Below are 24,260 nucleotides of genomic sequence, written 5' to 3'. Positions count from 1 at the left end.
GGGGGCGATGTAGCGACACTCGTTATATGAGCCACGTTACAATTCCCACCAAAAGGGTTAACCCTATTGGCACGATATGTAGGGTGTTGCTGTACTATTCCACAGGGGATCTGAGAAATATCATTGATTATAAAGAATGGATAGAGAGTGGTGATTTGAGAGCAAAACAACCACAAATGTAGGCTTTCTAATGGGGAGCAGTTTATCCACATTTTCCACATTTTCAATTAAATGATTAATATTGCCAAATCAAAACCATCTGAGGCAGCGTTCAATTCCTTGTTAGAATATTGTATCTTTGCCTTGCTAAGCACTATGCCTAGAACTACCTACGTCGACATAATTGTATCACTAATAAGCCTAGGCCCAGTAAATATTAATTATTTCCTTTCATTCGAAGTCCTGCATTTGGTTATTTATGAAAATAAAATTGCATCATCATGTTCTTCTACGCCAACAATGTTTTTATCATACACTACATGAACAAAAGTATGTGGACACCTGCTCATCAAACATCGCATTGCAAAATCATGGGCATTAATATGGAGTTGGTCCCCCTTTTCATCACTCCAGAGAACTAATTTTTACTGCTCCAGAGTCCAATGGTGGCAAGCTTTACACCACTCCAGCCGACGCTTGGCATTGCGCATGCTGATCTTAGGCTTGTGTGCGGCTGCTCGGCCATGGAAACCCATTTCATGAAGCTCCAGACGAACAGTTCTTGTGCTGATGTTGCTTGCAGAGGCCGTTTGGAACTCGGTAGTGAGTGTTTCAACCGAGGACAGATTATTTTTTACCTGCTATGCGCTTCAGCACTTGGTGGTCCCGTTCTGTGAGCTTGTGTGGCCTATCACTTCGTTGTTGCTCCTAGACGTTTCCACTTCACAATAACAGCACTTACAGTTGACTGGCGAAAATCTAGCAGGGCAGAAATTTGACAAACTGACTTGTTGGAAAGGTGGCATCCTATGATACTGTCATGTTGAAAGTCACTGAGTTCTTCAGGGAGGCCATCCTACTGTCAATGTGTGTCTATGGAGATTGCATGGCGGTGTGCTCAATTCTATACACCTGTCAGCAAAGGGTGTGGCTGAAATAGCCGAATCCACTAATTTGAAGGGGTGCCCACATACTTTTGTATACATAGTGTATGTTCTGTCACATAGCCTACAATACGTGTAGAGATTAATCTATAGCTCAGCGGAATAGGCTAAAACAATTATCAGCCTACTATGCACAGCTTTGATGTCGTTAACCTATAAAAAAAAACACTTGCAGCACGCGAGTGTTTACATTATTAGACGTTTGGAGAGCGAGAACAAATCACTGCATGCACCTTTCCCACTAAAGGCTACCGTCAACATTACACAGGCCGATCCTCCTGAGAACAGGACTCCTCTCTTTCAACCAGACACAAGACCGAACAGTTCTTGAATCATCCTGTTCTGTGAACTCTAAACAGAAGTGAAATCATTTTTGCTTTTCCATTCTTATTTTTGGGGTTGGGAAGTCTGTCATCGTTCTGTTTTTCATGTTCGACCCCTTGGTGAGACAGACCAACTGTAAACTGTCCACCTCGCCCTTTGGCGCGTGAGGATCAGTACACACCTTCCAGCCAATAAAACGCCGAGTAGGCGAAACAAAAGCGCGAGCCGTGTCCGAATATCCGACCAGTAGTGCTTGGATAAGTTTTCAGCACCACAGACCAGAGAACAGTAACAGTCACAGGCGCGCGACAGTCCTAGAGCCATGGAGCCGTCCACTGCCCCTGGTGCTGAACCGGCTGATTTCGACATGTACTCGGTGATTCCGTTCAATGTCACCTACCCGGACGACGAGATGGGGTTCGTGCCCAACGGGGAAAACTACACCCAGCAGCTCCCGGTTCAGAGCGCCTCCAATATTATAGTAGCCATCTCCATCACCGCGCTCTACTCGGTTATCTGCGTGGTGGGATTGCTCGGGAATGTCCTTGTGATGTACGGGGTGGTGAGGTAAGGCTTTTCTACTGGAACCACCGGTGGCATATTCTATTTAGTTTACTATCATTGGTGGGAACTTGCTTTTGAGATTATATGCCTATTATTGTCTGTAAGAAAGCATGTGAATACATATATTTGTGGGGATATGCGTGACTGGAAATGTACTTTTCTCAAGAAGGTTTTAGGCTATAGGGGAATCGTGTATTTCGTATAGAAATCATATTTTTTTTTATAGACCAATATCTCATGTGTGCCTCTCTTCGTGTTAGCTAAGCAAACCGTATATTTGTCAAAAGCAAGCACAGGACGCAAATCAATTATAAAATGAATGATTTCCTGTGATTTGAAGTTGATACACTCTATAATACATATATTGTTTTGTTGCTTTCGTTCAACAAGGATACATTTTTGCTGGCGAAACAGTAAATCAATGTTTACTCGCGCGTGAGGACCAAAGGAAAGAGAGAGTCTGGTGGAGAGTGTGTGTGTGTGTGTGCGCGTCGCGCGCGTGTGTGCCTACTAGACAGCACTCAAAAGAGTACTCAAATTGGGCTATCTTTAAAAAAATATATATATATTATCAAATGCTCCCATTTTACAGACATGAATTAAAATCAACAGGATTAAATTATTAGCTATTCCCAATCTGCACCCTCCCCTAATTGAAATAGTACTGATGTCAGTGATGGGTTTATTGTTTATGATGACATTACCATGCTGAGTGTATTGTTAAGGATAATAATTTTGCCCACATCACAAAAATGCTCTAACAACCTCCCTCTGACATGTTCAAAGACATGGCAGGCCATGGCCAAACTTGGAGGACTGAACCCACACAGTGTGTACTAAACTGAACCCTAGCAGAGTACTAAACTGAGCCCTTGACAGTACTAAACTGTCTGGCATTATAAGACAGTAAGCATCCAGTCTAGTAAACTGGATGTCCAGTCTAGTGCACTTACTTCTGTTATTGCCCACTGCTGTCAGACGACATAAAACCGTATCCAGTCTAGTAGCTCTGAATCCACTAATAGCTTTATTGCCCACTGCAGTCAGACATTATAAAACCGTATCCAGTCTAGTAGCTCTGAATCCAATAATAGCTTTAGGGTTGGAATTTCTGAATTATAATTCAATTCACACAATGAATTATAATTTAATTGGAATTGGCCTCACCCCACAGGAAGCAGAATTTGAATTTCATTTAAGGAAGAAGAATTGAATGAAAACCAATTGAAATCAATTAAATTTAGAAGTGAAACATGAAAGTCTCATTCATTTCACAAATATTTTATCAATGCCACTTATTAATGCAAAGAATATACACACCATTTCAAATATTAATTTGATTATAACTCAGATGTGAAGCAGTATTTCGCTTTGGCATGTCTCCATAAGGAAGTGTTTGATCTAATGCATTCTGGGATTTTTATATTTCTGATATTTAGAACATTAAGGGAATTATGGGTTATTATTATAGACAACCCACAACATGGTCTTAGAATATTTCCAGACCACTATAATTATTTTTAATGGTTTCAAGATAATTAAATTAAAACCTTCTGCTATTGTAACCAAAATTATGGGGATGTGTAGAATAAATAATAACATTTATTTTAATTCAATTCCACTTCCTTTCATTCAAATTCTGCTTCCTGTGGGGTATGTCCAATTGAAATGCAATTCAAATTCATGAATTGAACAGAATTAAAGAGCAATTCGCGTCTCAATTCATAATTGACCCCAATCCTGTTATATACAGTGCCTTCGTAAATAATTCAGACCCCTTGACTTTTTCCACATTTTGTTACTTTACAGCCTTATTCTAAAATGTATTAAGTTGTTTTTTCCCTGTCATCAATCTACACACAATACCCCATAATAACAAAGCAAAAACAGGTTTAGACATTTTTGCTGATTTATTAAAAATATACTGAAACATAAGTATTCAGACGATTTACTTTAGTAATTTCTTGAAACATACTTTCTTGAAAAAGTTGCTGAACACCTATTTTCTGCTACTTCAGAGATGTTGGATCGTGTTCAAGTCCGGGTTCTGGCTGAGCCACTCAAGGTCATTCCGTTCATCTTTGCCTCGATTCTGACTAGTCTCCCAGTCCCTTCCGCTGAAAAACCTTCCCACAGAATGATGCTGCCACCACCATGCTTCATTGTAGGGATGGTGCCAGGTTTCCTCCAGACGTAACGCTTGGCATTCAGGCCAAAGAGTTCAATCTTGGTTTCATATGACCAGAAAATCTTGTTTTTCATGGTCTGAGAATCTTTAGGTGCCTTTTGACAAAGTCCAAGTGGGCTGTCATGTGCCTTTTACTGAGGAGTGGCTTCCGTATGGCCACTCTACCATAAAGGCCTGCTTGTTGAAGTGCTGCAGAGATGGTTGTCCTTCTGGAAGGTTCTCCCATCTCCACAGAGGAACTCTGGAGTGCTGTCAGAGTGACCATCGGGTTCTTGGTCACCTACCTGAGCAAGGCCTTTATCCCCCGATTGCTCAGTTTAGCCAAGCGGCCAGCTTTGGTGTTTCCAAACTTCTTCCATTTAACAATGATGGAGACCACTGTGTTCTTGGAGACATTCAATGCTGAAAAAAATATGGTACCCTTCCCCAGATCTGTGCCTCGACACAATCCTGTCTCGGAGCTCTACGTACAATTCCTTCAACCTCATGGCTTGGTTTTTGCTCTGACATATATAGACAGGTGTGTGCCTTTCCAAATCATGTCCAATCAATTGAATTTACCACAGGTGGACTCCAATCAAGTTGTAGAAACATCTCAAGGATGATCAATGGAAACAGGATGCACCTGAGCTCAATTTCGAATCTCATAGCAAAGGGTCTGAATATTTATGTAAAATAGTAAAAATGAATTTTAAAAATATATATTTTTTGTTTTGTCATTATGGGGTATTGTGTGTAGATTGCCAAGGAATTGTATTTACTTAATCAAATTTAGAATAAGGCTGTGACTCTTGACAGTAAGAGCATGAGTATGAACTCAGAGTATGAAGAGTATGAACTCTCCTCTCTGGTTTTCAGGGAAAAGATACATATAGTGGCCTCTTCTGCTGTCTCCTGTCAGATAATGAAAGGGGTTGTCATGACAATGGACATTAGTTGGTTTTCCGAGAGCCATATATTTAAGAGAGTTCGTCCAGGTATTAGAACGGATGCCATGTTAGCTCCTTTATTCTCAAAATGTTGGTGATGTACAATACGAGAGCGCCTCCGACAATTCCCTATCAAATGACTCGCTGTAAACAAGCAAAACAGAGCAGTGAATTTGACAGACATCTTTATTGATTAGCATTGGGGATAATGTGTATCCAAGTCGGTACTGTATTATGGTCTCAACAAATTACATATCAGCTTTCACTTGACATCTTCATAGGTTTTGAAAACTATCAGAAATAAACAGCACAATGCGGAAGTGTCAATTATCACTTAGCAACAGCTGTGGAGGAGAAAGTGGTGCTCTCAGAACATTCAGACAGAAACCGTTTTGGCCAAACTCTCAAATGTAGGACTCTGGTTTCTCCCTGTGGAGGTGCTTTAAAGGGGTTTTACTAGATGGTAGGCCTATACAGCTACGGACGGAAGTTACTTTTCGTAGCAGGTTAGGAGAATTTACGCAGCAGGTTAGGAGAATTAACGTAATAGGTTAGGAGAGTTAGATTAAGGTTACAAAAAGGGTTAAGGTTAGGTTAGCTAAAATGCTCTCCTAACCTGCTGATACAGTATGATATGTGTTCTCTTAAGTGTAAACAGCAAAAAGAAACATGGAATCTGATCTTTTGACTTCAGATTTATTCCACCTCCATATGTGGATCTGAATTCTGATACAAACTGAATCCTCCATATGCGACCTCTGTCTGGACGCACAGATCAGATTTCTTTGCTCTGAAGTGGGGTTTTCTTTGCACATGACCTGCCATTACCATGACTACTACCCCAAAATTTAAGGAGAGAGAGTGAAAAAAAAAGACAGTGAGAGAGAGAGAGAGAGAGAGAGAGAGAGAAGAGAGAGTGAGGCAGTGACAGAAACAGAGACAGACAGAGATAGAGTGGGTGTGTGAGAGGGAGAGAAACAGAGAGACAGGGAGAGAAACAGACAGATTTAGTATTTTAGTATTTTATTAGGATTCCCATTAGCTGTTGCTGAAGCAGCAGATCCTCTTCCTGGGGTCCACACAAAACATGAAACATGACATAATACAGAACATCAAAAGACAAGAACAGCTCAAGGACTGAATTACACACATGTATTGGAAGAGACAGGGAGATATGAAGTGTGGAGAAAGTGGTGGCGTTGAGTTGGGTTCGATGCTTTCTGATTCTCTGAAACTGTGTGCTAGGCATAGAGTGATCAGCCTTACACAGGAAAGAAGCAGGAAAGAAAACATTGACTAGTGGAGTAAAATGAGTGTTTTAGCATCCACAGTCAGTCGCTATTGTTCATTCACTGTGAATAGTGATCGGCATTGGATATTAATTTTGAAAACACAGCACAGTGAGTAATTAAGCTATTTAGGATCCATCTACAGTATCTCCCCTCCCTCTGTTCTAGAGAGCTGTTGACTGTATCCATCTGGCATTCCAGGCAGGCTAAATCAAACACTCAATGTATTTGAAAGAAAATGGATACTATTTGAACCCAGGTGTAGGCTGCTCCAGAGGGAGAACTGCCTGGGTAGATATGAAGGCTATGTTTTAGTATCCACACTAGCATCACTTATAATACGTGCCCAATACATTGCTTCATTCTGAGTGGTATGCTAGTGTGGATATTGGAACAGAGCCGAAGAAGACTCTTCTGTGATTACTGACTGAGGGGACTGAGGGGAGAGCTGGGGCTGACACCACCAATATTGTGGTTCATCCTTCTGTAACACAGCCCAGGTCAGAAGCATTAGCTCTGCTAGACAGCCACACACACGCACGCACGCACGCACACACACACACACACACACACACACACACACACACACACACACACACACACAGAGAATCAGTAATAGTGTGGAGATGATTGTACCCAATGTACTGTGCTATGACCTACATTTAAATGGCTAATGTTATGAATTAGAGTTGTGCAGTTGATAAAAGGACTTATTTGAGTGGTGTAGCTGATGTACTAGGTGGTGTACTTGGTGTATACATACATAGGGCATAAGCAGAGCTGTCTTAGGAGGAAAACTCCCAAACAGGGGAGAATCATCCAATGAGCTTGAATAAGATGAACTCTGGTATACACCATAAGCTGACATCGTATAACTCTGATTAGGTCGAAATCCTTTCTTTGGGGAAATACATCAGGGTTTACCCAAACAAACAAAGAGCAGCAATTCCTGCCTGAAATATTGTACCCAGTGGAGTGGAAGCTTTAGTTGGGTGTTTTTTAGGATGGGTGTGAGTCAACACCGGCTCCCGTGTCTCGCTGCATGTCTACTCTCTTACTCAGCAGTGTGTGTGTGAAGTGTGTGTGTGTGTGCGTGTGCGTGCGTGTGTGTGTGTGTGAGAGAGAGCTCTGGAAGGAGTAGTGTGTGTGTTTGGACAGGGAAGTGGTGGGAAGCGAAGAGGGGTAGAGGGCACTTCCGCGGAGTATGGAGGAAACAGTGGGGCAGAAATTATGACAGATCAGAGCTGCAAATATACATTTTTACATCTTTCCCATATTCAAGTCATTTTAAACATAATCAAAGTTATTAGCCTTATGAACATAGAAACTTGGTTGCTGTTTCTGTGCCACAACTGTTAAAAAAATTATACATCATTACTGGTAATCAGAATGTGTTCTTAAGTGTGAGTTTGGTGTGAAGTGTGATTTTATGATTGCTTACTAAAATGCTGTTGTTTAAAGACCCTAAAAAGCTATTGTTTACCTTTCCTATTTCTAAATACATCATGTCTAGTTGGGCACCACTCAGATTATATTTTGGCCCACCAAGCCCAAAAGTCTGAGCACTGCTGGTCTAAATGGTCTAAACAAATGGTCTAAACAGTAAACTTATTGAATGAAGGACCCTCATAAAAGAGTGAGTACTCTTTTGACTATCTCCAAGGATTGTGACAACCGAAGGTTTGAGTCTGCGTCTCCCATGCGCCACATGACTGTGTCAGCCCTCTGAGCTAAAGCCTAGGTAATAACTCATAGAGCAAACACAACTTTTCAGGTCTGAGGCAAAGTTAGCTATCAAGCAAGCATGGTTTACCAAACCACCTCCGTTACAGCAGCAAGACACAAAGTATGTGGACACCTGCTCGTCGAACAACTCATTCCAAAATCATGGGCATTAATATGGAGTTGGTCCCCCTTTTGCTGCTATAACAGCCTCCACTCTTCTGTGAAGGTATCCCACTAGAAGTTGGAACATTGCTGCGAGGACTTGCTTCCATTCAGCAACAAGAGCATTAGTGAGGTCAGGCACTGATGTTGGGTGATTAGGCCTGGCTCGCAGTCGGCGTTCTAATTAATCCCAAATGTGTTCAATGGGGTTGAGATCAGGGCTCTGTGCAGGCCAGTCTAGTTCTTCCACACTGATCTCTACAAACCATATCTGTATGGACTTCACTTTATACACGGTGGCATTGTCATGCTGAAACAGGAAAGGGCCTTCCCTAAACTGTTGCCACAAGGTTTGAAGCACATAATCATCTATAATGTTAAAGTTTATGTTAATGTTTAAGCGTTAAGATTTTCGTTTACTGTAACTAAGAGGCTTGGCCCGAACCATGAAAAACAGCCCCAGACCATTATTCCTCCTCCAAGCATGATTCATCAATCCGGAAAATGCGTTTCCACTGCTCCAGAGTCCAATGGTGGCAAGCTTTACACCACTCCAGCCGACGCTTGGCATTGCACATGGTGATCTTAGGTTCCCGATGAACAGTTTTTGTGCTGATGTTGGTTCCAGAGGCAGTTTGGAACTCAGTAGTGAGTGTTGGAACCGAGAACAGACCATTTTTACACACTATGCGCTTCAGCACCCGGTGGTCCCGTTCTGAGGACTGGTATATCCTACCACTTTGTGGCTGAGCCGTTGTTGCTCCTAGACGTATCTAGTTCACAATAACAGCACTAACAGTTGACCAGGGAAGCTCTAGCAGGGCAGAAATTTGATGAACTGACTTGTTGAATGTCACTGAGTTCTTCATTAAGGCCATTCTACTGCCAATGTTTGTCTATGGTGATTGCATGGCTGTGTGCTCGATTTTTATACACCTGTCAGCAACGGGTGTGGCTGAAATAGCCGAATCCACTAATTAGAAAGCGTGTCGACATACTTTTGTATATATAGTTGATCTTTTCATGGTGTCCTGCCTTTGGCTGAAATGGACACACATCGGACTGGAGCCCAGTGAACATGGTTAATACTGGACCGAGTGATTAACTTGTGGTGACAGACATTGATCAATGGCTCTGGGTGTACGTACCCAATATACAAATGTTGCCTGTGGTCTGATGAAGCTGTGATCAATAAGACAATAATCAATATTCACCAGCGTCAGGAGAAGGAAGTATTCAATGTCCATCCTGTTTGTCCTGGAACCAAGGCCACTGACTGACGTTTTTAAAATGACCCTCTGTTCCCTGCTGCTGTGAATTTAACAAACGCACACACATGCACGAATGTGCATGCGCACACACAAATACACATACAGACACGACCCTCTGTAGCCTGCAGCAGTGATTCTAACAAGGATCTGCCTCCTCCATATGTTGATTAACCTCTAAGGCAGTAGTTTTCACCCCGTGGTCCGTGGTACTTTTTTTTGTGCAATTTATTTTCCTTCAAAAATAAAAACAGTTGGGGGTATTAATTATATTATAAGAAATGTTAATTTCTAATTGTTCATAATAATAATAATAGGCCTTTTAACTGATTCATTCACGGATAAAACGGACTCCAAATTTGTCCGGCAAGATATTTAATGTTAAAACATTTAGTGACTCCACAAATAATGGTCCTCAAGAGGTTTTGACGGTGATTTGGTGGTCCACCGAATGGAAATGGTTGTGAACCACTGCTCTAGGCACACGAGATGACAGGGCAGGACATCAATGACAGCTCCACAGCTACCATCCCCAACAAGACTGACATCTGTGATACTATCACAGTTACACTTCATGTTTCTCATTTTGAACAGCATGATTTAACATGACATTGGAAGAAAATATCCCATTGTTTTCAAGATTTTCAGGCTTCCAACAAGGAGAATGGACCACCCCTATGAATTTGTGGCATTAGCTAACTACTACAGGTCCAGAACCAGTTAAACGGATGGCATGAACAGAGTGGGCACCGTGGAAAAATATCAAAAACTCATCTTCTCCATCCTCTTCTATGATTTATGCATGCACAGCTGTCATCCTCAAAGGGAAATGGAACATAGCATGTGGTGAAACCTGCCTTGGTGCTGTAACCTGATGAGAAGATGCTTCAGGTTGTCAGCTACACCCCCTTTAAAGATAGCAGGGAGGGACCGCCTATCTTAGCCAGTTCCTTGAAACGACTGTACCGTACAGTGCTGTACAGAACACCGTATCCTTTCATCAACTTGCCAGTATCTGGCCACTTGTGTGTTCTCAGCTCCTGTATGTTGTGCCCCGACCACGCCAGCTCAGATCAGGGCTAGCGATAATGATTCTACATACGCAGAGAGCAAACCCATCCAAGGGGTATAACGACTGCCTGTGATTCACCGTCATTTTATAAATACGAAAAATATAAGAATGAACATGTAATATCTAATTCTCTCCTGCTGACAGTGGCGCTAGGGAGCACAGACAGATTCATAGATGAAGTTATGCTGAATCAAATGGTTCTAACAGACAGAGAAAGACATCTCCCATCAAGAACAATCTTCTTCCCTAGCGGTAAAAGAGTCTGTAACCTGCTGTAGTCTGACTCAGAACAGTTCTGAGCACCAGAAACTTCAGACAATATATTTACTCTGTCTCTGGCACCCCAGTACATGACTCAAAGCAATATTTCCTAAAACATATCTTCCTTGCCCCAGTGAGATATAGTTGTGATACACTATGAGCAGGTTCACAGCAATGGAATAGTGATGTGTTTGTACAACAGAGACCCATTTAGAAACAACAGTGCTACTGACCACAGATGGGATGCATTATAGATGTAGGATCTTCATTTCAGCCAGTTTGAGCCAGGAGAATAATCCTGCAGCAACAGGAAATGTGAATGGTTGTGTGAATTATAATTAATGGACATTTATGTAGGGGTTTATACGTTTTTCCGCAAGGGAAAATCAAGTCTGAAATTTCTAAGTGGAAATGACAAACTTCAGAAGCCTTTTTACACCTCAAATAAACAACACGTTTTAAATGTCCTACAATGTAGGAAAGTTATCCTGTAACAGGGTGATCAAATTAAGATCCTACATCTGTATACAGTACTGATATTATTACATTTGACAATACAATTGAATGTATAACTTTACAGCATAGGAATGGAGCTACAAAGCTGGAAAAGCATATTGTATAAGTCAGGTACAGGATGCTGTTCGTTGGAGTGATTCTGGACAGATTTTTTTGCGTTCATCAATCCCTCCACCTAGCCTGTCTCTACTTTTAACAGTGGGATTGTGTAATTGCCAGGGCTGCGTTTATGGTGTAGAGAGTGACTGATACCCTGGAGAGGCAGAGCCAGTAGATCAATGACCATCTTACTGACTGACACCAAGACCCAATACAGACAGAGATGGCGAGAGAGGGAGATAACCAACAATGAATCTAGTTAACCTTTTGTTTGAATAGAGACAGGTGCAATTAAAACAGAAATACATTGAATAGACAAGATTTAGATCCACTGACCTGACCTTGTTTTAATTTAAAGCGTTTGTCCCTGAGTAGGCCAATATTACAATGCCTGTCACTGCTCTTCACACACACACACACACACTCTTCACACACACACACACACACACACACACAATAAAATTTGATTTGACACACACACGCACGTACACGCACACACACGCAGTTTTGTTCAAAGTCTGTTCAATGTCGGCCAGTTGACTTGACCTGACAGGGATCACAACACATCTGTCAGATGAACAATTATGAAGGTCGCTTTCATGGACTATTTCAGTCGGAAGAGTCTAACCCTCCTGTGGGAGCCGTTGAAGCAGAAGAGAAATCAGCAAATCACCAGCAGCTCTCAGTCCACATACTCGACAGTTCTGTCCCCTCTCACCCCTAACCCACCATCAGTCTCATAAGCAAAAGGGAGTGTAACGATTGTCCAGGAGTCCATTTTCCCACGCTGCTTGGTCCTTTGTTGGTGGGTGGTTCTGTAACGATTGTCATCTGGAGAAAGAGAGGAGGACCAAGGTGCAGCGTGGTAAGTGTTCATTATTTTAATAAACAACTGAACACTGAACAAAACAACAAAGACGACAAACGAACAGTCCTGTAAGGTGACGGAAAACACTAAACAGAAAATAACCACCCACAAACAAAAGTGGAAAAACAGGCTACCTAAGTATGGCTCTCAATCAGAGACAACGATAGACAGGTGCCTCTGATTGAGAACCATAACAGGCCAAACACATAGAAATAGAAAACCTAGACCTACAACATAGAATACCCACCCACATCACACCCTGATCAAACTAAAAATAGAAACATACAAAGCAATCTACGGTCAGGGCGTGACATTAAGTCGCTTCAGATAAAAGTGTCTGCTAAATGGCATATATATATATTATATTACATTATAGCACACACATGCACGCACACAAACACAGACACAGACATACATACACATACACTCCACAGACCTAGATTATAGCCCCAGTCTCCAGAATGATTTGGCTTGTAGTGTTTATGCACTAAGAGCTGTAAGTTAATAAATGTTATCGACCATATCTTAAAGAGGGAGAAAAGGAATGGGAAATCAATAAGCTACAATGTATTTATCACTGAGCAACAGGGATCAGGGTCATTCCACCTCAAAAAGTACAAGAAGGAGGATTTTGACACCCACCATGTCAGATTGTTCTGAAATAATTTCTGTTGTTAGAAACAGACAAGATAAGCATTCCTGCAACATTCCTAATTTCTTACTCAGTCACCAGCTTCATCAAAAAGTGCATCGACGACGTCGTCCCCACAGTGACCGTACGTACATATCCAAACCAGAAGCCATGGATTACAGGCCATGTCTGCACCAAGCTAAAGGAAAGGGCTTCCGCTTCCAAGTGGCGGGACACTAATCCGGACACTTATAAGAAATCCCGCTATGCCCTCAGACGAACAAGCAAAGCGGCAATACAGGACTAAGATTGAATCCTACTACACCGGCTCTGACGCTCGTCTGATGTGGCAGGGCTTGTAAACTATTAAGGACAACAAAGGGAAACGCAGCGAGCTGCCCAGTGACACAAGTCTACCAGACGAGCTACATGCCTTTTATGCTCACTTCGAGGCAAGCAACACTGAAGCATGCATGACAGCACCAGCTGTTCCGGACAACTGTATCATCACGCTCTCCGTAGCCGATATGAGCAAGACCTTTAAACATTCAACAGTCACAAGGCCACGTGGCCAGATGGACTACCAGGACATATTGAATATTATATGAATTTGGGTGTAACGGCTTGCTGAAATGACATGGAACGACCCAACAGGGAGTTAGGATTTGGAGCTTACAGTCACTGTCAAAGACTGACCAACGCCCAAAGCTGATTTACATTTTCCAGTAAAGGTTGTTTACTTCATTCTGAGTGTTGTTTGGTTTGATTTTGTTGTCCTTTTGGCTTTTGAACATCAATAGCTTTTATGGTGAACAGACACATCTGGACCATTAACTAAATGGACTGTACAAAATATTCACTTAATGTATCCACAGAGCCATGCCGCACAGTGCAAAAATCTATTGACAAGTACCGTTCTCACTTAGGCACACCAATTTCAACACAACATATTCTGTAACTCTTACAGCATTTTACATACAGACCAATGGGCTATGACTAATAGAATACTGTTTTGAAGGCAAAGTAGGATAAGATATAATATATCTCTATGAACACATTTATATTGTGCCTTCAGAGAGATTCTGACCCCATTAGGCCAATATCTCTAACTACTCTAGTGGCTCAGCCAACATGGTCCCCACTGGGAAAAAACTGGTTGAATCAACATTGTTGCCACGTCATTTAAATCCAACAAATCTACGCGATGACGTTGAATCAATGTTTTGGGGCAGCAGGTCACCTAGGGGCGAAAGATAGCCTAGTGGTTAGAGCATTGGAATAGTAACCAAAAGGTTGCTGGATTGAATCCCTGAGCTGACAAGGTAAACATCTGTTGTTCTGCCCTGTACAAAGCAGTTAACCCACTGCTCCTAGGCTGTCATTGTAAATAAGAATTTGTTCTTAACTAACTTGACTAGTTAAACAAATGTGGAAAACTAATTGGATTTGCAAAAAGACATCAATGTAATGGATTTTTTTTCATGATAAATTCATGTTATTTGACAACTCAACCAAATTTAAATTTTAAAAAAACTGGACGTTGAACTGATGTCTGTGCCCAGTGGGTCTCGGGTCTAATTACAAAAAGGTAAAGAAAATCTTCTCTGCAGGAGTTTTTTAGAGGAATAGAACATATCTGAATGCATTAAAATAATCCTAAGCGTTCCTCTAAGTGCTTGATCAGACACTAACAAGCCTGAAGTATATCAATTATCTTTAATCAGTCAGAAAGAAATAGAACCACGTATGAAGAGAATTAGAATAGCTTGTTTTGCTGTTCCACGCATGTTCAAGGGATCAATTAAGTGATAATGCCCGAGAAGCCGGTGTTTGGAGGATATTGGTATGGGTGTTGTTAGGCCCCAAACACCGGCTTTGAAGGCATTATCACTTTTATACAACGGGTTACCAACATATTCAAATAATGATGACATATTTTCATTAAATGTTACTTTGATTATTTTACTCATACCATTTCAACCTTCCACAAGATTTAGTCCCGAAACAAATCTAGGGTTACTACCCAAGCCAGCTGGTCATTCGTTCTATTGGTTTGGTTGCATGAGACGCGACGCGGACGTTCAGTCTTTTTGTTCTGTTTCTATGGACGCAACCAAGTCGTTCATTCTAAATGGTCCATTGCATACTGGCTGGCAATGTTCTTATCCCTTGCTAACTTACAGTCACGTCAAACAGTGCAGACAGAAAAACAACAGTAGCTGCATTTGCTTAAGCTGTTTTCTTGTGACATTTATTTGGATACATCCATAACAAAGAGCTAATGAGGCATGATTTTACCTGGCATAGAAAATGTGCTCTGTTGTTAGGACACTGTTGTTCAGAGTAGAAAGCCAATACATGTTTTACATATTATGTACATATTTAATTAGGCAGGTCAGTTGAGAACAAATACTTATTTTCAATGACGGCTTACCGGGGAACTGTGTGTTACCTGCCTTGTTCAGGGGCAGAACGACAGATTTGTACCTTGTCTGCTCAGGGATTCAATCTTGCAACCTTTCGGTTACTAGTCCAACGCTCTAACCACTAGGCTACGCTGTCGCCCCAACAACACAGCTAACACAATCACTTCAAACTGAAGCTGGAAAGACTGCAAACTAGCTGCACTTCGTTACGCTTTACTTTTTGTCAACTGACATTTCTTTGTATATATCCATAAAAATGATGTCAATGAAACGCTGCCTTTCTCTTTCTCTCTCTCTTGTCCCAACTCCCGACCCCGACACGTTCATTACTATGGGACAGCTGGAGTTGAAAATTGAAACAATGTTGCAAATGTCAGAGAGACAGACAGCAAGTTTTATACAAATCTCCACTGTTGAAAACTAAATATTAGTCTAAAAGAAATGTGAGATAATGCCGTGATACTTTTTATAGTGGAGATCAAGTTTATAACTTCCCTGCCTGGGCTGATGAGACAGTGGATTACGCAGTCAGATGGAACAGAGTAAATAGGCATTTTAACATCATATATTTAGCTGGTTGGAACTTGTGGAATAGACACCGGTTGGAATGTGCTTTTAACCAATTAGCATTCAGGATTAGACCCACCCGTTGTATAATTATCTTTAATCACATGTTCAGAGAGAAATAGAACCATGTGCAATGAGAATTGGAATGACATGTTCCAAATGTTTCTCTGCTCAACATGTACATCAAGAGGCAATTAGTTTGAGCATCTGGGAAGTTAATGTAAACACAGGGACAAAATTCTGATCTACAGAATATACAGTTGAAGTCGGAAATGTACATACACCTTAGCCAAATACATTTAAACTCAGTTTTTCACAATTCCTGACATTTAATCCAAGTAAAAATTCCGTGTCTTAGGTCAGTTAGGATCACCACTTTATTTTAAGAATGTGAAATGTCAGAATAATAGTAGAGAGAATGATTTACTTCAGCTTTTATTTCTTTCATCACATTCCCAGTGGGTCAGAAGTTTACATACACTTAATTAGTATTTGGTAGCATTGCCTTTAAATTGTTTAACTTGGGTCAAACGTTTCAGGTAGCCTTCCACAAGCTTCCCATAACAAGTTGGGTGAATTTTGGCCCATTCCTCCTGACAGAGCTCGTATAACTGAGTCAGGTGTGTAGGCCTCCTTGCGCGCACAAGCTTTTTCAGTTCTGCCCACAAATTTTCTATAGGATTGAGGTCAGGGCGTTGTGATGGCCATTCCAATACCTTGACTTTGTTGTCCTTAAGCCATTTTGCCACAAATTTGGAAGTATGCTTGGGGTCATTGTCCATTTGGAAGACCCATTTGCTACCAAGCTTTAACTTCCTGATTGATGTCTTGAGATGTTGCTTCAATATATCCACATCATTTTCGCTCCTTCATGATGCCATCTATTTTGTGAAGTGCACCAGTCCCTCCTGCAGCAAAGCAACCCCACAACATGATGCTGACACCCCAGTGCTTCACGGTTGGGATGGTGTTCTTCGGCTTGCAAGCCTCCCCCTTTTATCTCCAAACATAACAATGGTCATTATGGCCAAACAGTTCTATTTTTGTTTCATCAGACCAGAGGACATTTCTCCAAAAAGTACGATCTTTGCCCCCAAGTGCAGTTGCAAACCGTAGTCTGGCTTTTTTATGGTGGTTTTGGAGCAGTGGCTTCTTCCTTGCTGAGCGGCCTTTCAGGATATGTTGATATAGGACTCGTTTTTCTGTGCATATAGATACTTTTGTACCTGTTTCCTCCAGCATCTCCACAAGGTCCTTTGCTGTTGTTCTGTGATTGATTTGCACTTTTCGTACCAAAGTACGTTCATCTCTAGGAGACAGAACGCGTCTCCTTCCTGAGTGGTTTTGCGTGGTCCCATGTTTATACTTGTGTACTATTGTTTGTACAGATGAACGTGGTACCTTCAGGCTTTTGGAAATTGCTCCCAATGATGAACCAGACTTGTGGAGGTCTACAATTTTTTTCTGAGGTCTTGGCTGATTTCTTTTGATTTTCCCTTGATGTCAAGCAGAGGCACTGAGTTTGAAGGTAGGCCTTGAAATACATCCACAGGTACATCTCCAATTGACTCAAATTATGTCAATTAGCCTTTCAGAAGATTCTAAAGCCATGACATCATTTTATGGAATTTTCCAAGCTGTTTAAAGGCACAGTCAACTTATTGCATGTAAACTTCTGACCCACAGGAATTGTGATACAGTGAATTATAAGTGAAATAATCTGTCTGTAAACAATTGTTGGAAAAATGTATTGTGTCATGCACAAAGTAGATGTCCTAACCGACTTGCCAAAACTATATTTTGTTTTCAAGAAATTTGTGGAGTGGTTGATAAACGAGTTTTAATGACTCCAACCTAAGTGTATGTTAACTTCCGACTTCAACTGTATCTCTATCAACCCAAAGTGTATAACAGACAATTCTACCATCCGCACCAACCGCTGTCATTAATGACTGCAAAATCATTTTAACTTAATTATCTTTCACCAAGGTTGAGATAAATTCAAAAGTAAATTTGGTAGGTGAATTGAAATTCAACTAATTCATGTCAAAATCCTCAAAGAAAACAACATACGGTTTGATAGCAACATCTATTTAACAAATGTCTCTGTCCACAGATACACCAAGATGAAGACATCCACCAACATCTACATCTTTAACCTGGCTCTAGCGGATGCCCTAGCCACCAGCACACTGCCCTTCCAGAGCGCCAAGTACCTGATGGGGACCTGGGCCTTCGGAGAGGTCCTCTGTAAGGTGGTCATCGCCATCGACTACTACAACATGTTCACAAGCATCTTTACCCTGACCATGATGTCTGTGGACCGCTACATTGCTGTGTGCCACCCAGGTAAAGGGAGAGAAGCATTCCACATGGCACCCTATTCACTTTATAGTGCACTAGTTTTAACCAGAGCGTATCCTCTCGCAAATATAAATGAAAGGGTGTTTAGAGCCAATAACACTCATAAGTTGCAATTGAAACGTAATTTTCTGTGTTTCACCCAGTGAGAGCCCTGGAGTTCAGGACGCCCGCCAAGGGTAAGATCATCAACGTTCTGATCTGGGTTCTGTCCTCTGCCATCGGAGTGCCCATCATGGTCATGGCGGTGACCAAAACAACAGACAGTGGTGAGAAAATAACGTTAAACTAGCTAGCACGTTTTTGACACTTCTTTCAACGGTTTTCTTGTATATTATCCCATTAAATAAGAGAATAAGTCACTATTCCTGCAAATTTACAGTACAGTTTATTACATCTTTGGTCAAATATCAATTATCTCTATAACATAAACTTCCTACAGTCTCCTCTCTCGAGCTGTCTCACCCCCCCCCCTCTCTTTAAACGTGTCTGACTCCTTTCCTTCTCTCCTCCCCCTTCTCTTCTCTCCTCCCCCCTCTCTTCTCTCCTCCACCCGTCTCTTCTCTCCTCCCCCCTCTCTTCTCTCCTCCCCCCTCTCTTCTCTCCTCCCCCCTCTCTTCTCTCCTCCACCCGTCTCTTCTCTCCTCCACCCCTCTCTACTCCTAGGTCAGACTATGTGTACACTGAAGTTCCCCGACCCTGACTGGTACTGGGACACAGTCACTAAGATCTGCGTTTTCATCTTTGCCTTCATCATCCCTGTCATGGTCATCACCATCTGCTATGGTCTGATGATACTGCGTTTGCGCAGCGTCCGCCTGCTCTCCGGCTCTAAGGAGAAGGACCGCAACATGCGCCGCATCACCCGCATGGTCCTCGTGATTGTCGCGGCCTTCATTATCTGCTGGACGCCCATCCACATCTTCATCATCATCAAGACTCTAATGGAGATTGACTCTGGGTTAGTCGTTATGTTTCGTGTACTTTAATTTTCTTGTACATTTTTTTAGGTCAAATTCCTTTGGGTATGTTGAAAAAGGGCATCAAATAAAATTATACATAACTTATTATGATTCATTATTAACAGGAACGCCTACGTGAAAGCCAGCTGGCACCTCTGCATTGCGCTGGGCTACATGAACAGTAGTCTCAACCCTGTTCTCTACGCTTTCCTGGACGAGAACTTCAAGAGGTGCTTCCGGGACTTCTGCCTGCCCTGCCGGACCCGCGTGGAACGCAACACCCTCAACAGGGGTCGGAACGCCAACCGGGAACCCGTGTCCATCTGCGCTCCGACTGAAGCTGGGACGGAAAAGAAGCCCGTATGACTAGGCATGGACCAGATCCCTCGTGGTTCTCGATCCAGGAGGGTCCAGCAAGACCTGCAGTCTGAGATCACCCAGATCTCCACAACAGAGTTCTGACAGGACAAACAATGATTTAGTCAGCCTCACACAGAGGTGTCAGTAAAGGAGGTTCCAAAACACACCATAGTTTTTTTAGACCTCATTGACATTCCTACCAGTGAGATTTAGGAACTTTCTTTATTGTAGCTCAGAAGTAGAGAGATTAAATTCTTCATCATAAATCCTTTTCTATAAAACTCAACACACATCTCTGTGAAGGTTCTATCTAGAGACAATCTGCGAAGGTGCCAGGCCTTTTTGAGTAGTGAATTTCTGGTTTATGACAAATGGATGTCTGGCTGCAGAGTGAATACACAGGATGTTGTCAAGGACAGTGGTCCAAAGTATACGGCATGGTTTTGTCAACAAGTCATCCTTGTTTGTGACTGATGACAAGCTGCACAAATATAGGACTGGGGTTGTTTTTAAAACAAGACAACAGGGTAAGGGAAACCACTGAATGAGTAGATATGTAGACATCTGAAATGGGGACGTTTGACCCAGGAGGGGGTGGAGAAAACACCCAACACTGTTCAGTGAAAATGACAGTTGTTACAGCTGACGGACTTGGCAAAGATTCCAAATGCTAAGCAGTGGTCTATTTTTATCTCATGTACCAGAGACTGCATCATCCATCTTGAAGTAGTGTGAATAGAAAAGACAGAATGTAGCATGGGTACAGTACACTGTGAGTGTGATGTCAATGCTTCTCCAGGCCACAGTAGCCTTGTGCTTTGACAAACTGAGAAAGTGCAGAAGCATGGATGTCCAACCTTTGTTAATCAGACCTTCTTTCTATTCTCTGGGAAGCAAGCACCTGTAAACTAACATCGATGATGAATTTTCAAAGACTGCTGACGCATATTCCATCACACTTGACTAAGATATAATGGAGAAAAAAGTCGTTTTCCACTTTCCATCTACAAAAGGCAAAACAAATACATTTCATGCGCCACAGAGGAAGAAGAAACTACAGATCCGTTTTGACAGGTTGGATGATGGATGAAAACATACTTTAGTGCAAAGCACTGGGGCACGAGACACTGAAACAAAATGGGAGAATGGGGCTGATAGCTACATGAATCTGCAAACAATGGAAATATACCACAGAGCTCTGTGCCTGCCTGTGCTCCACTGCTGTACCATAGCATTTCCTCACAGACACCTCGGCTCTCAGCTCCAAACCTACTAGACTTTCATAGATCGGAGCAGAGAGGTAGAAGGGACCACTGAGAGGAATAACTAAACAATCATAGACCACAGAGGGTGGAGGAGCAGACAGCCTAATCTAGATCTACACTCTGTGTGAATGCATTACTACTTTGATGAATGTAAAAATGAAACAACAACAGCAAAACAACTTTAAAACTGACAAGCCTGAAGAGTATGGCGGCTTGTGAGACCAAGACCACAAACCTCTTGAGAATCACTGAGCATGTACATAGCTGAACCAAGTGAGATTTGGAAAGGACTCACTATCTGTGTTACTGTGTAATTGGAGAAAAACATTGTGTCATCTGTCAAATTAAATCGATGGCAGATTAGAGAGACTTAACTATGGCATTAAGTCATGATAAGATTCCTAAGAAATATGATGACAGCGCTCAATTTTACCTTGAGGGCATCAACTAATTATAGTGATTAAGATTAAATTGCCCTTCATATTTCATAGGCTGTAGGCTATAATTTATGACTTTATTATAGGGTATAAATTCTCCCGGTAACCTTGCAAAACATCAATACTGATGAAAGATCAAGCCTGTAAATCGTTCCATAGATTGCAACCCACATGGCACCCTATTCCCTATATAGTGCACTACATTTGACCAAGTAGTGCACTATGTGTAGATATAGATATTCTCAGAACTCCTACATATTATTTACGTAGTTGGCTAACTTTTTCAGTGACAGGTGAAACTACCTGGCTTCCATTTGTGTATGTGATTCTGTATGCTGTTTTGATGATGCCTACCTCTCTATTTTCACAGTGATATTTGATCACATAGCTGTATGCTCTATTAGCTACTGTACTGCTTAACTGCTGAGGCTAGTCTTACATTAAAAAAGAAAAGAAGAGAGAAACAGATTAAGTCCCATTTATAAAATGAGATTATTTTCGTCCCGGTCTTATTTGCAGTATATGTCCTGGCAGTGAGTGAAAATGCTTCAGGACTAATAACACAGACTGCTGAATTATTTACAGCTGAATCCGTTTCTGGTTTATGTTCTCTTTGCTTTTGTCAGTATTCCTGACAGACACACTTTATATTATTATGTGGATCTAAAACTATGTATTTACATGGCTTCTACAAAGAGAGATAGTGTATTAAAATGTGGAACAGACTACACATCATTATGTATAACAGATATGATATTGATTACATGCATTAGCTTTGCAAACAAGCTCACATCGACAGGGTAGAGATATTTAAGTACTGTACTCCAGTGTAACAATGTTCACAACTTCTGTAAATGAATTGTACATCTAAATATGGTTTTAACACCCTTTAATACACAGTGGGACCATAATGGTAAAAGGTACAGTACAGTACATCAAACTGACAAATGCGTGCAAATGTCACAAAATAGAAAATGACCACTTAGCCACCCATTTTATTAGAGCAACAGTTGCTAATAGCCTACTATAACCGTTTGCCTCTGAGTGTCTGTTATAGAACGATGGATTTTATATTGGTCAAGGCTAACTCCCACATAGTATTTCTCGGAACCGCTGTCAATAGCTACAATACAATTGTAACTTTCCTTTCTCTTGTCATGTGAGTCACTCTTTATGTTGAAAATCTAATTTCATTATTTCACAATCTATCATTCATGGTTTTTATACTTATAAACTGAATGTACAAAACATTAAGGACACCTTCCTAATATTGAGTTGCACCCCCCCCCCCCCCTTGTTGACCCCAAGGCCCGTGCTGGCCCGTGTTGACTCCAATGCTTCCCACAGTTGTGTCAAGTTAGCTTGATGTTCTTTGGGTTGTGGACCATTATTAATACACACAGGAAACTGTTGAGGATGGAAAACCCAGCAGCATTGCAGTTCTTGACACAAACCAGTGTGTCTGGCACTTACTACCATTCCCTATTCAAAGGCACTTAAATATTTTGTCTTGCACATTCACCATCTGAATGGCACACATACACCATGCATGTCTTAATTGTCTGAAGGCTAGAAAATCATTCTTTAACCTGTCTCCTCCATTCATCTACATTGATTGAATTGGATTTAACAAGTGATATCAATAAGGGATCATAGCTTTCAACTGGTGTCACCTGGTCAGTCTACAATATGTCATGGAAAGTGCAGGTGTCCTTAATGTTTTGTACACAGTGTATTTTGGTAAAACTTTATTTAAATAGTCAATGTGCAGATGTTCAACAAACTAGCTGTAGACTATCAGCAGGATATCAACAGTATTTTTTTAGCCTACAGATTCACTATTTAATCCAAATAAAGCTTTACCTCTGTTTTGTCTAGCACTGTTCTTCTGCCCTGCTTTGGATATTGCAGTTAGGGACTTTTGTCATTTTTATGAATTAATATACATGTATGTGTAACTCCTTTAAAAACTATTGAATACTGGAACATTTCTGTAAAATGTATACAAAAAGCTGTATGTTTGCTTATATTCAATGTATTGCCAGAGACTGTAAGGTATTTGTGCTAGTCACACTTGAACCCATCATGATTAACTTTGCAGTGCTCATGCAGTAATCCTTATAGTTTATAGTTTATAACTTACGCTAGATGAGTATCTATTGTAAAATGCATTGATGAATTAACAGCAAGCCAAGATGTTTTACAAGAAGCTTCTCAGATTGTTGATTAAAACAACAACACAAATCAATAAAATGAACACGGTAGCAAATTATGTTTCCCAATTTGTTAAATCATGGAATGATTTGTAGAACCAACACTGTCTCACCCATTCGCATTATGTTGTGGTGTTTTTGTGTCCCTCCATTTCGTATGATATGTTACGTCCTCCATTTTGTATGATATGTTACGTCCTCCATTTCATATGATATGTACGTCCTCCATTTCGTATGATATGTACGTCCTCCATTTTATATGATATGTTACGTCTTCCATTTTGTATGATATGTACGTCCTCCATTTTGTATGATATATTACGTCCTCCATTTCGTATGATATGTACGTTCTCCATTTTGTATGATATGTTACGTCCTCCAATTTGTATGATATGTTACAAATGGTCTGGTGGCGGAATATCGGTCATATAGTATCATACGTTTTAGCGGTCTTACATTATCATGTGTCTTGTTGCGTTAGCATTTGTGGCTAACGATAGCTGGGCTAGGGGTTAGGTGTGTTCTATGTCTTGTCGAGGAAATGTGGATGGATAGCTGAACTATTAGTTATTGTCTTCACAGTACATTAAAACATTAAAAAACAGACAACAGAAAAACAAAGACCAGTAGCACTTTACTTGGATAATCAAACGGTAGATGCTCTACAGAC

The 24,260-nt window shown here is 41.2% G+C and overlaps 1 protein-coding gene across 1 annotated transcript; it reads left to right on the top strand.

Annotated features, from left to right (window-relative positions):
• The first annotated feature begins 1,376 nt into the window (after positions 1-1,376).
• Positions 1,377-23,638, top strand: LOC139558443 (delta-type opioid receptor-like). The gene is made up of 5 exons (XM_071373578.1): positions 1,377-1,994; positions 18,109-18,341; positions 18,500-18,622; positions 19,020-19,314; positions 19,441-23,638. Exons 1-5 carry the CDS (start codon positions 1,750-1,752, stop codon positions 19,679-19,681), a joined length of 1,137 nt encoding a protein of 378 aa, XP_071229679.1. The 5' UTR covers positions 1,377-1,749; the 3' UTR covers positions 19,682-23,638.
• The last annotated feature ends 622 nt before the right edge of the window (positions 23,639-24,260 follow it).

Source organism: Salvelinus alpinus, chromosome 29 (genome assembly GCF_045679555.1).
Source record: "Salvelinus alpinus chromosome 29, SLU_Salpinus.1, whole genome shotgun sequence".
Lineage (NCBI taxonomy): Eukaryota > Metazoa > Chordata > Actinopteri > Salmoniformes > Salmonidae > Salvelinus > Salvelinus alpinus.
Note: the sequence above shows the minus strand (reverse complement) of the source record. Positions and strands in the feature narration are given on the sequence as shown.

Bases quoted from the DNA above. Each gene is read 5' to 3' on its own strand.
- LOC139558443 (XM_071373578.1), top strand. From the start codon at position 1,750: ATGGAGCCGTCCACTGCCCCTGGTGCTGAACCGGCTGATTTCGACATG. The intron at 1,995-18,108 runs GTAAGGCTTTTC...CTCTGTCCACAG, and splicing joins GTGATGTACGGGGTGGTGAG to ATACACCAAGATGAAGACAT. The intron at 18,623-19,019 runs GTGAGAAAATAA...CTCTACTCCTAG, and splicing joins GACCAAAACAACAGACAGTG to GTCAGACTATGTGTACACTG.